The sequence below is a fragment of the Capra hircus genome, chromosome 19, assembly GCF_001704415.2.
Source record: "Capra hircus breed San Clemente chromosome 19, ASM170441v1, whole genome shotgun sequence".
NCBI lineage: Eukaryota > Metazoa > Chordata > Mammalia > Artiodactyla > Bovidae > Capra > Capra hircus.
The window spans coordinates 60,630,459-60,643,739 of NC_030826.1; the positions used below are offsets into that span (position 1 = coordinate 60,630,459).

Sequence of the window (13,281 nt, forward strand, 5' to 3'; positions counted from 1 at the left end):
TCAGAAACACGAGCTAACAAGTATCAGTGAGGAGGAGAGACTGGAGCACCTGTGCGCTGTGGTAGGGGCGTCAGCTGGGGCAGATGCTGTGAAAAACAGGATGGAGTGTCCTTAAAAAGTCAAAACCAGAACAATCGTATGATCCAGCAAGCCCACAAGTGGTTGCATATCCAAAGGAACCGAAAACAGGATATTGAAGAGGTGTCTGCCCTTCCCCGTTCACTGCCGCGTCACTCACAAGAGCAATGACGAGGAAGCCACCTGAGCGCCCTTTGGCAGATAAAGAAGGTCTCACACACACACACACACACACACACACACACACACACACACACACACACAGGAGCACTACTCAACCACAGGAAAGCGGGATATCCAGCCACTGGTAACGGCATAGAAGGAACTTGAGGACATCATCCTAGTGAACTTAGAGAAAGACAAAGCTGTGTGATCTCACTTAAATGTGGAGTCCAGGGAAGCCAGACTCACAGACGCCGTGGAGCGGGGGTCTCCAGGCTGGAGGGTGGGAGAAATGTGGAGACGCTGGTCAAAGGATGTAAACTTCAAGCTCTAAGTGCATACTCCTGGGGATGTAATGTGCCTCAGGATGAGCTTCATTAACAATATTACATTCTTGACAGTTGCTAAGAGGGTAAATCCTCAACAGCCTCACCACAGAAAAGCAACGGTAATTATGTGACGTCACGGCAAGTGCACGACGTTGTGTTAGCCAACGGAGAAGGCGACGGCAGCCCACTCCAGCGCTCTTGCCTGGAAAATCCCATGGACGGAGGAGCCTGGTGGGCTGCACTCCATGGGGTCGCTAAGAGTCGGACACGACTGAGCAACTTCCCTTTCACGTTTCACTTTCCTGCATTGGAGAAGGAAATGGCAACCCACTCCAGTGCTCTTGCCTGGAGAATCCCAGGGACGGGGGAGCCTGGTGGGCTGCCGTCCATGGGGTCGCACAGAGTCGGACACGACTGAAGCGTCTTAGCAGTAGCAGCAGCAGTGTTAGCTAACACACATCACATTTTTTGATACAGGAGTGTATCAGATCAGAACTTTGTCTACCTTAAAAACTTACACAATGCTGTATGTCGGTTACATCTCGATGAAGCTAGGGGGTAGTCAGCCTAAAAGGGGCCAGGGGAACAGCTAGGAGATCACACAGACAGTGAAGTTAGGCAGACAGCAAGGTCTGTGCAAAATGTGACTCGTTCCCAAGCGGCAGGAGAGCCGACCGACACAGAGGCCACCCTGAAAGGAGTCAGAGGCAGCAGTGAGACGGCAGGCTGGCCAGAGGCAGAGCTCACGGGCGTTGCCGACACCCAGAAGTCCGTAACACGCAGCGTTTGCAGCAGAGCAGACGCTGATGGGTGAGCACAGAAGCCAGTGCCTCGGATGATGCAGCAGGATGGCTCTGGATGGACTGAAGATGCTCACGGTCTCCGGGGAGCGCTGAGCTGAGCTCTCTGTGCTGTGCAGGCTCCTGCTGGCAGTGCTCACACGTCTCGGGGTGAGGGTGGGAGGGCGCCCCACGAGGAAGGGGGCGCGAGTGTTCACACAGCTCACTCTGTACAGCAGTCACCGACACGACGTCGTAAAGCAGCTCTACCCCAATCAAGATATAAAACTAGTGGCTGCAGATAAAATGAATGGACATTTACGGTCTAGAAATTCTCAGTGTCTCACTCCGTCCAGTTTTTGGAAATTGTTGTAAAATATACGCATAAGATTTGCTGGAAATAAACTAGACACAGGTATTATAGGAATAGGAACATTTATAGGGAATAACCTAGAATAGGCAAATTCACAGAAGTGGAAAGAATAATAAAGGCTCGGGGTGAATGGGGAGTTAATAGTTTCAGATTTCCTGTTTTGGATAATGAAAAAGTTTTGGAACCAGATAGTGATGATGGTTGCACAATATTGGGAATGTAATTAATGTCACGGAATTGTACACTTAAAAATGGTTCTGATGGCGCATTTAACCCTTTCTGTTTTCTAAAATATAATTTAAAATAATTCTGACATAATACATGGTTGCTATAAAAAAAATCATACAATGTAAAGCAGTCTAAGCTATGGAAATTCTCTTGCTTAGTTAATACATTTTTCTATCCTATACACGTAGGATACTAGCAAGCCACTTGTTCTGAAATTGTCTTATTTAACAACACACTGTGAACACCACGCCTTCTCGTCTGGTTATATTTGCGTGGCATTGCTTGTGCTGCCTGTGTTATTTCAGTGTTTGGATGTGCCCACAATGTTTAGTTGAAAATTGATTGAAAGCTGTTTAGGTTCTTTCTAAACCTCCCTTTGGCAATAACGCTGCAACTAAGGCGATTGCACGTAGGTCTTTGGTGACTGTCTTCCTGCTCCCTTGGAGTCTGTTGCTGGAATGCCTGGGTCAGAGGCTTTGTCCGGGCCTAGGCTTTTGGCCTAGGAAGGCTGAAAGGCTCCCCGGAGTGTCTCGGGTACTCTGCAGACAGGTGCCCGACTCTCCATGGAAGTCAGCCCCTCTAAAGCAGCAGTCTCCCGATAAAGGGAGGGATTAGAAACTGCTGGCAACCAGGACCGCTCAAAAGCCCATTTCCAGAGCTCACTTTGCTGTGTTTGCTGTTATTGTCTAGTCGCTCAGGCGTGTCTGACTCCTGCGACCCCCTGGTCTGCAGCCCACCAGGCTCCTCTGTCCATGGGATTTCCCAGGCAAGAACACTGGAGTGGGTTGCCATTCCCTTCTCCAGGGGATCTTCCTGACCCAGGGATCGAACTCAAGTCTCTTCCATTGGCAGGCAGGTTCTTTACCACTGAGCCACAGACCTGTATTCTATTTGCTCTCGATAAAATGAAAAAAGGAAACCAAAAAAGATGGCATACGTGGATCGCCGTCTCCGATGGATGAACAGTGTGATCGGTGGAAGGGGAGTGGAATCTGAAAACCCCTGTTCTGTTCTCCCTCCTCGGGGGGGGGGGGGGGGGGGGAGGGGGCGGGGAGGGGGGTGTTCCTGGATGCATGAGCAAGCTTGGGGACGTCCCACCTGGCACTGAAGCGAGATCCTAGGAAAAGAATGTTCATTCTCCTAGGGACGTGATATTACATTTCTCCCTCCTCAGAGCCAGCCTGAGGAGAAGAAGGAGAAGAAGGAGGATCACACAGAGTGAAAAAAAGCGTCTCATCAGCAAACACCATCCCTGCAATGACCACATAGGACGTAATGGAAGCTGCAAAAAAAAAAGAAAAGAAAACAAAAGTAACAGTGACCAAATCGGCTTCCAAGAGGGTCCACGACACTGACTGTTATGCTGAGTGATCTCTGTGTGATCTCTGTGATATGGAAAAAGTTATTGGCGGGAAGAGGAGAATTTGACTAGAGAAAGATTGAGCCTTAGTAGAATGGTCAGCAAGCTCTCTACAGAGAGTAACACGAACTCCAGAAGCAGGGACATTCTTAAAAACTGCTGTTTCGAACTCTGCGTGAGTCACATTCAGAAGTGCTGGCTGAGCTCACGTCAGTTTCCCCTTCTGCGGGGCCAGCTTATCTCCTCTCGTCAGGCTCACGGGCTGGGCCCGGAGCAGCTGCAGCTCTCCCATGTGACTCCAAACCGAGGATAACAGCAGCCTGGAGCGCTGCCAAGCCCGGCCAGGTCCCCCCCGAGGTCCGAGTGAGTGCCGATGTGCCGGCAGCTGGGGAAACTTTACAGACACGTCCACAAACCCCTGGTACTGTCCTCGGGCAATGCTGTTACAATTCTGACACTTGATGCTAGAGATTCCGGCCACAGGTAGGTGTCTGTATATGTTCCTCATAAAGCAGGTAAGCAAGATGTGGAAGCTTGTACGGGAAAAGGCAAAAAAGGAGAAGCAGCAGACGGATGCCGACAGCGACTGCTGCAGCTAAAATTCCAGAAATCTCGTGGCTAGCGGCTAACAAGCCGCCAGGATGCTAAGCTCTAGTTTACTCGAAAGCTTCTTTATTTAGAAAGTGAGTCATGACCACGTATTTTATTTTGCTTCATTCAGGTTCGTTTATAATCTTGGACAACCAAGCCACCCAAAGCTCACCCTCTTTCTGAACACACGGAGATCACTCTCTGCCATGAATCTGAAAGCTTAGTCTAGGAGCCAGCGGACCCAGCCACGCTGGTAAGAAAGAAGCGGTACCGACCGTCTCCACTAGGGGTCCTCCGTGAGGAGACCCTTCCTCACAGAGACCTTCAGTGCCTGGCCTCTCACTCTATCACAGTTGCCAGGCAACACCCCAGTTTTGGTTAAACCTGTACGACGGAGATCAGCACTGGGAGAAGACATACATGAACAAACTGATTCAAAGGGCTCTATTCTTTGTACTTACCTATTTATTCATTCCTTTGGCCACGTTGCATCTCGGTTGCCGCAGGCAGGATCTTTTGCGCGTGACTTCTCTAGGTGCTCAGTGGTTGCAGTGAGTGGGTTCTCTGCAGCGGCTCATGGGCTCCCTGCAGCGGCTCATGGGCTCCGGAGGGCACGAACTCTGTAGCTCTACAGCATGTGAGATCTTAGCCGCCCACCGGGGATCGAACTGGTGTCCCCTGCACTGCAAGACGGATTCTCAACCACTGGGCACCAGGGAAGGCCCCCAAAAGTCTCACTTTAAGTGGATGAACTTGCCTTCCGTGGAGCCACAGTTCTGCCTGCCCACTCTGCTGCACCCCCCGACATAGTCACTCTTTCACTGAATTGGAAACCAACTCAGTGACGTTGTCAGATATACTGCTTCTCAGACTCGAACACCTCATTCTTTTCTTAAACTCTCAGGAGAAGACATTGCCTTCCTCTTGACTGTGAAATGAAAGCAATTACAAGAGAGCGTCTTCACATGCTTTCACAGCCTCAGCATCCAGCCAGGCTGCCTTGGGCTTCCCTGGTGGCCCAGATGGTAAAGAACCCGCCTCCAATGCCGGAGACCTGGGTTCAGTCCCTGGGTTGGGAAGATCCCGTGGAGGAGGGCATGGCACCCGACTCCAGTATCTTGCCTGGAGAACTCCATGGTCAGAGGAGCCTGCGGGGCTACAGTCCATAGCGTTGCACAGCGCACTGGCTTTCTTCCCATTCCCGTTCGTGTGACGGAACAACTGTCCTCTGCGTAAGGCCGAGATCCACACCTGTGCTCCTGGTTCCACCACCATCGCCACTATCCCCCTCGTTCAAGCACATTCAAATGCCTGCCCACCCACAAGGGCTGCCTGTTAGGTGGCATGGAGGTTCCCAGTGGAGCACAAGGGCTGCCTGTTAGGTGGCATGGAGGTTCCCAGTGGAGGGCCATAACCCGAATACCTCTGGGTCCCCGAGACCACCTCAGGGGAAAACAATGGCACGATGTTCTCGTGAAATCCCGTTATCATCCGTTCCCACGTCAAGTGCATCTGTGGTCCCAGCTAGCAATTATAACTCTACCAAGTCATAGAAATCTCTAAGATTCCTAAATCTCTAAGAATTCTCTAAGATTCTAAATTGCTAAGATTCAGCAGACCTGAAGAAATGTGGAGTGGGCTGAAAGCTCTGCTTCCTCTTTCACAAGACTGTAAATGAACACTTCATTGTTGTTGCGCAGTCGCTAAGTAATGCCTGACTCATTGCGACCTCGTGGACCGCAGCACGCCAGACTTCCCCATCCTTCCCTATCTCCCTGAGCTTGCTAAAACTCATGTCCATGGAGTCGGTGATGCCATCCAACCATCCCATCCTCTGTTGTCCCCCTCTCCTCCGGCCTTCAATCTTTCCCAGCATCAGGGTCTTTTCCAATGAGTCAGCTCTCCGCATCAGGTAGCCCAAGTATTGGAGCTTCAGCTTCAGCATCAGTCCTTCCAATGAATATTCAGGGTGGATTTCCTTTAGGATTGACTGGTTTGATCTCCTTGCAGTCCAAGGGACTTCCAAGAGTCTTCTCCAGCACCACAGTTTGAATGCATCAGTTCTTCAGCACTCAGCCTCTTTTATGGTCCAACTCTCACATCTGTACATGACTATTGGAAAAACCATAGCTTTAACTGTACAGACCTTTGTTGGCAAAGTGATGTCTCTGCTTTTTAATATGCTGTCTAGGTTTTTCATAGCTTTCCTTCCAAGGAGCAAGCGTCTTTTAGTTTCATGGGTTGGGAAGATCCCCTGCAGGAGAGCATGGCAGCCCACTCCAGTGTTCTTGCCTGGAGAAGCCCATGGACAGAGGAGCCTGGCGGGCCACAGTCCACGGGGTCGAAGAGAGGCGGACGTGACTGAAGCGACTTAGCGCAGCACAGCACGTTTTGAAAACTCACAGCAAAATAGTTGTTGAATTTTTATTTGTTTTTAGTTTTGCATAGGATACACTGATGTTCTAATCTGAGGACTCACATCTTCAATTCCACAAAAATATCATACCTTTGCTTATTTATTGCCTGTATGTTCCCTGTTATAAAATGCCCATTGAGCACTGCACAGTCCTGTGAAGCTTCTAGATTCGTGCAGAAGTGCGAGGTCCAGCTCTATAACCTGTGGCGGACAGAGTCAACGTCAGCGGGTATGGGTGCACCTCTCTGGACTCTTGTATTTCTGACGTAGCAGTCACAGTGTTGGCCTTAAGTTTTCTCGTTTTTGGCCTGTAACGATGCGCCTCCATTTCTTTCTGGTTCTTCCAATGATTCTTCCTTATTTTCTTCTGTTTTTTCTTCTCCCTTTTTAAAGTTTGGTTACACATCTGAACTTCCATATTTTACTCTCTATTTCAGTGTGTTTCTAGCTGGAAGTCGGGCCTTTCCTCATCACAGAAGGTCATATTGATGGTGACTGCCTCAGGTTTTAGTAAGGAAAATAGCACCCCCGCCCCAAATAAAAATAAACCAGAATAAGGATGTCAAGAAAGAGGAATAGAAAGAACACTCAAGAAGCAATGATAAGAACTGAAACAAGTGAAATACATGTAGCTAATTATTGATACTGCAGTTGTGAATCTCAACCTAACTGTAAGAAGAGAAGTGAAAGTTACTCAGGCGTGTCCGACTCTTTGTGACCCCACGGACTGAGTTCTCCAGTGGGGAGCTGTTCCCATCTCCAGGGAATCTTCCCAGTTCAGGGACTGAACCCAGGTCTCCCACGTTGCAGGTGGGTTCTTTACCAGCCGAGCCACAGGGAGTCTATAGGATCTAAAACAAGTTTAACAACAAAATTAATAAAAATCCAAAATATATTTCAGGCGATTTAAAGGAAACTTAGATTTTTTTTTGTGGGTCATTGACCTTTCATTGATACAGAACTTTTACCAGTGTTTACAAACTTCTGCCCCATCCCCTTTCCCTGAGACATTTAGAACATCTGCATTTCTAAGTTTTTGCCAGCTTTTAGTGTAAAAGACACGTGCTATTTCACTGTTGACTATTTTCAAAACCAGAGCTAATTACCAAGGAGAGAAATGTCTATACAAAATATCATGACTTTAAATGTTTGTCTTAAAATTATACCTCTTTTCTCCAGAACATATCTCAGCCTCGTGAATATTAACATCTGTGCCTTGGGAGCTATGTCAAATATTTGAGATTTCCCAATTCACAGACTTTGGTCTCTTGTTTCGTGGTTTACTTTGGCGGGTCAAGAAAAGTTTGTCACTCTTTACAAAGATAGACGATATAACGGGAATTGAATATATTTCAGTTTTTCCCCTAGTCGTCACGTGTGAAAATTGACCTGAATCTTTTCCTAATTTTTTTTTTTTCAGTCCTTAGCAATCCACCTACTTTTGTTTTGCTCAGATGCCTTATGAAATCCTGTATCCATGATGCAAAGAGCAGGGGATAGAAATTCGTTCATAATTCTCCCCTAGTCCAACTTAGATGTCTCTCCAAGGCAGGCTATGCATTGCTTAGCAATCCAATTGTGTTTCAGGGAAAAAGAAAAAGGAAAAACAAAACAACTCAGCTCCCGCACGGTCTGTAGCGCGTTAGTCAGATATGTCCATGGCAACTGTGTTTAGGCATTAGTAGTGAAAAGAAAAAAAAATAAAACGGCTAAAGATTTCTCATACAAATTTTTTTAACCGTTTTGTTCAGTTAGTTGCTTATTCACTGCCTTTCATCCCATCTTGGTCTCATCACCATAGCAGAGCTGATTTTCTGTTCCTTGTTTACTGTCTCCCCTGATCCCTGGAGTCGAAAGGCCGAGTGAACAAACACGGGGCGTGTTTAATTCCTAACCAGCCACGGAACAGTCATTTCCCTGCAGGATAACTGGCTTTTGGGGAAGAAAAGACAAAACGAAACAAGCTCATCCAGGGCAGCTTGGTCTGGCTCCGCCCCTTCTCAGAAACCAGCCTGGGCGAGAGCTGCTGGAGTGCGCCCTCACTGAAGGCATATAGGGAGTGGCCAGAAAGACACTTTAACTGTTGCCTCAGGCAAAAAGAACTGTGCTTTGGCCCTCTTTCCAGGGCACTTTTTCTCTCATTATCCTGACAGTAAGTAGAGTTCTGTTTTGTTGTGTTGTGACAAATATTCGGGTGGACGCTGCGAAAATCAATTTTCCAGATGTTTCCAAATACTTGTGTGTTCTGTACTGAAGACCTAACAACAAAACGTTTGTTTTTTCCCAGCCAACTTTCATTGTGCAGATACGATAACAGAACATAGGAAAACAGCGGAGTTTGCTTCTGTGCCAGCTAAGGGAGACGCATCTGAGTATTTCGATGTGAAATCCGAAAGACATTTTATTTGCAAACATTTGGGCAAAATTACTTTGTGTGATTTCTTTCCTCTGTTTCTTTTTTCTCTTTCTCTCTTTTTTCTTTCTTTCTTTTTTCCACATACTTTATAGTTGTTTTTTTTTTTTGTCAGTTATTCAGGAACTTTTGAATTCTGAAAATTGAGGTAAATTGTTTTATGCTTCCTGTTTATCAGAATCAAGCTTCAAGTCATTTGAGTCCGGATACTTATTCCATGGCATAACTCTTTGGATAAAAGTTGCTCGATTCAATCAGGAAGGTAAATATCAAAAGAAAGTACTTCCTTGGGATTGCTTCTAATGGACATAATTAATTATTTAGATGAATTTACATTATCAGAATTTTTGTTAATTAGCTATGGCTTTTCTTTTCAAAAGTAAATAACAAAGATTATAATTCAGATGAGATACTATTCAATTGTTCTATTCATATAATTGAATTTCTTTTATAAAATGTCAAAATGGGAAGTATCTTACAGATTCAGAATTTAATTCTATGTTTTCCATTGTAATACTAATGTTATTGTAAAATTGTGTAAATGGTCCGCTCTACTTCCTTACAAGTACTCATCTCCCAAACAGCATATATTTGATGTGAAATTTTATAATCATGATTATTGAACTAATATTTTAAAGCCCTTTTTTGCAGTTCCTAAAGGTAGGTAATATTTTCCCTCAAAATGTGACCAAGCCTTTTCTCTTATTACACTTATTTTTCTAGCTTATACTCCACCGTATCTACTTTCTCTTTATTTAATGAACAGGCTAAATGCATATGAAACAGAAAAGTGTATACCAGCAAACCCAAGCACTTCTGTGCAAGAATCTCCTGAAGAAATGGAGGATGAAAAGGGAGAACCTGCTGGTATGTTTGACCATTTGATCCCTTTCAGTTAGCAGTATTCTTTTATTTCGTTGCCTCATGGTTCTCTTATATTTTAAGTAGCAGACTGCATTTATTTTGTTTTTTGAGGAGCTGTAAGGATGTATTTTGTTTTATTGAATGAAAGATTCTTTCAATTCTATAGTGCTTTACAATTTTCAAAAGGTTCACACACACAATTTCATATAAGCCTATTTGTCGTTGTTCAGTTGCTGAATCGTGTCTGACTCTTTGCGACCCCTGGGCTGTAGCGTGGCTTCCCTGTCCTTCACCACTTCCCGGAGTTTGCTCAGATTCTTGTCCGTCGAGTCAGTGATGCTGTCCAACCATCTCATCCTCTGTTGTTCCTTCTCCTTTCGCCCTCGATCATTCCCAGCACCAGGGTCTTTTCCAATGTGTCGGCTCCTATAATAACCCTTTTTTTCTCTCACCCCTATATTGCCCCTACCCCTTCCCTCTCCCCACTGGAAACCACCAGCTTGTTCTCTGTATCTGTGAAAACTGCATTTATTGACTTTGAATTTCTCTCCAGTTATTGGAACTGAGAGACTCACAGTCATCTCTGGAAAACAACCCAGAACTGCAAAGACAAAGTTTTCCTCATATTTTTTTTTAAAAGGAAAGTAACTAAAATCTAATTATGTAGTAATTAGATTATAAGCAATTATTGAGCTTCCTAGGTGGCTCAGTAATAAAGAATCTGCCTGCCGAAGCAGGAGACCTGGGTTTGATCCCTGGGTCAGGAAGATCCCCTGGAGAAGGAAGTGACAGCCCACTCCAGTATTCTTGCCTGGGAAATTCCATGGACAGAGGAGCCTGGTGGGCTACAGTCCATGGGGTCACAAAGAATCAGACACGACTGAGCACATAGCAACTATTAAAGCTGCCATCATGGGTAGTAAATTTAGAGTCAAGAAATACTAACCACAGCATCTGCAAAAATAGAGGAATTTTAATTGGGGGCATTTATTTTCAAGGCCATAAATTTTCTACACAGATTATTTCCGAGAATTATGACCAAGTGACCCCACTGATTGTCTGTGTGCATTAGAGCCCCGAATCTCAGTAGCTCAACGCAGCAAAGGTTTGCTCGTCACTCTTTGCAGTCTAAGTCAGGCTGGCAGGGAAAGGGACGCGGGTTGGCTCGGTGGAGGGATCTCCGCACAGACACGCAGGGCCCCAGGCTCCTTCTCGGAGCGACTCCGCCAGTGATCGCGTGAGACTTTGGAGATTCTCCCTGGACCCTGAGGACGCGGAAGGCCTGAGACAGAAGAAGGAAGCTTGCGCAGGGCTCCGTTAACCGGGCCTGGGCCCACATCCCACTGCCAGGACTCAAGCATTTGGTCCCGCTTCCTTTGCAGAGGCGGGGAAGGCCGTCTAGCATCGTGCCAAACAGATGATGAATGCCGATGAGGCACTCGACACTCTCCACCACTCCGCCCCTTCTCACGGATGCGGCGGGGGTGGTAACGGTTTAGCTGCTATGGCGAGTCTGGCTCTTTGCGACCCCCGCGGGACTGTAGCCCCCCGGGCCTCTCTGTTGTGCTTTCCCAGGCAGGAGTACTGGAGTGGGTGGCCGCTTGCTTCTCCAGGGGATCTTCCCAGCCCAGGGACCAGACCCGCATCCCCTTGTCCTGGCGGGCGGATTCTTTACCGCTGAGCCCGTGGATAGGCCAGCTGACAGAATGGTGCTCTGTGCCCTGCTGAACGCCTCCTGGGGTGCCCTGTGTCTTGTGGGCTCTGGGACCACCTGCCGTGCATATAAGGACTGTGGGCCTGTTCGCCAGCCTGGTGGGCCCTGGAATGGCTTCCTCGGGAGCTCATGATTTCCCGCAGGAGTTGAGCTCCAGCGGGGGAGAATGCGCTGTGTGGCGGCTGTCGTGGGGCAGGTCTGTGGTTGGGTCCCATTGCTCTGAAGAGTGACGGCAACGGGAAGCCACCTGCGCGGTGAAATTGGAATTTGTCTTCAACTGTTCTCTTCTGTTGACTGAGCTCCTCAAGGGATGACAATCTAAATTTGTTCTCTCTCTTTTTTAATATAGGAATGGGGGTTCCTGATACTTTTAGCCCTTCATATGTGCATACTTTCACATTTAAATCAAAATGTCCATTTTCCTGGAATGCCTCCCCAGAACCTGGGAAGGGTAGATAAATATAATAGATCTTTTATGGATGTTGTGTACACACCAGTCTCCAACTTGACCCAGCAGATAATGAATACGACGGCATTCGCCCCCGTTATGAAAGGTAGGTGTGCTAACAGCCAAAAAGTATTACCGATTTTATTAGTTTATTTTTTAGTTGAAGTACAGCTGACTTACAGTGTCGTCAACCTCTGCTGCACAGCACACTGACTCATACACACAGAATCATTCCTTTTTCCTATTCTTTCCCATTATGGTTTATCACAGGGTTTTGAATATAGCAGAATAGTGGACCTTGTTGTGTATCCACCCTGTATATAAGAGTTTGCGTCGGTCCATCCCACACTCCCGGCCTGCCTCTGCTCCATCCCCTTCCTCCTTGGCAGCCCCAGGTCTGCCCTCTGTCTGTGAGTCAGTTTCTGCTTCATGGAAGGTTCATTTGTGCCCTTTTTCATATTCCACATATAAGCAGTATCACATGGCGTGTGCCTTTCCCTTTCAGACTCACTCAGTAGGATCATCTCTGTTGCGTCCACTTTGCTGCAAACGGCATTTGTTCCGTTTACGGCTGATCCGCATTCCGCTGTATATACGTGCCCCATTTCTTTATGTTTCTTTGATAAAATGTGTGTGTTTTTAGTGTGAAGCCACAGTTAACTGTGATGCTAATTATCTAGATAGCAAGATAGCAGAGCTTTGTCAGTTCTTTCTCTCATTTAGCCTGAACTATTAGCCTTTTAAACCCTTCTGGCTTGATGAGGATCTACTTCGGGCAGGCCTCCATTTCTATTGGAATTTAAATAAAGGAATAGCTTTATAATTTCAGATTTGCTGAATACTGCCTAGGAGGAATATGTTATTGGTGAGTGTGGGTGTTTTTAACGTGGAAATATAATGATTAATATTTATAATTTAGGAAAAAAACATATAAATAAAAGAAATTAGATATGGTTATTATAACATTAATTTCAGAACTGTGAAAATTAAGGGTGAATAACCTGAGGATATTCTGTCTGCATATGGTATAATTTGTAAACATCTTTAAAGTCCTTCAGTCTAGATTTTTGCTGTTTGGCTACACCATGCAGCTTGTGGGGTCTTAGTTCCCAGCCAGGGATCAATCCCGTGCCCCTGAGTGGAAGCATGGAGCCCTCACCCCTGGACTGCCAGGGACGTCCCTAAGGGCATTCGTTCTAAATGAGGCCTCTGGGTAACTGAGAGAACCAAAATGTGCTTTTCACTCATGGGCAGACTGGGTGCAGTCTGGTTATCTACTCTTAAATTCTGGATTCGAACAGGTAAAATTGCTTGCTGTTAAAGTCCCTTTGTGTTCTTGGTCACCGTATAAGGCAAAGACTATATGAAGTTCGTTTGCTTAGTAAAGCTAAAATCTGGAGTCCTTTGACCACATCATAACTGCCAGAGTTACCTCTATTTTGGTACCCTGATTCTCTAATATATACTTCTCTCTTGACATAATCATTTTATATACCTAAAATTTGCCCTAGTGCCTGTCATTATTA

The 13,281-nt window shown here is 46.3% G+C and overlaps 1 protein-coding gene across 5 annotated transcripts in view; it reads left to right on the forward strand.

The window, feature by feature from the left end:
- The window catches only part of ABCA6 (ATP binding cassette subfamily A member 6), a 66,376-nt gene continuing 57,139 nt past the window's right edge, over nt 4,045–13,281 (forward strand). The window contains exons 1-4 of one of the 5 annotated variants that reach the window (XM_018063924.1): nt 4,045–4,153; nt 8,908–8,991; nt 9,496–9,596; nt 11,657–11,861. In XM_018063924.1, the coding sequence (XP_017919413.1) occupies nt 9,501–9,596; nt 11,657–11,861 (301 nt within the window). In that variant the 5' untranslated portion in view covers nt 4,045–4,153; nt 8,908–8,991; nt 9,496–9,500. Of the gene's footprint in view, nt 4,154–8,320; nt 8,992–9,495; nt 9,597–11,656; nt 11,862–13,281 lie in introns of those variants that run through there. The other 4 variants (XM_018063922.1, XM_018063921.1, XM_018063923.1 and 1 more) reach the window with 4 other exon arrangements.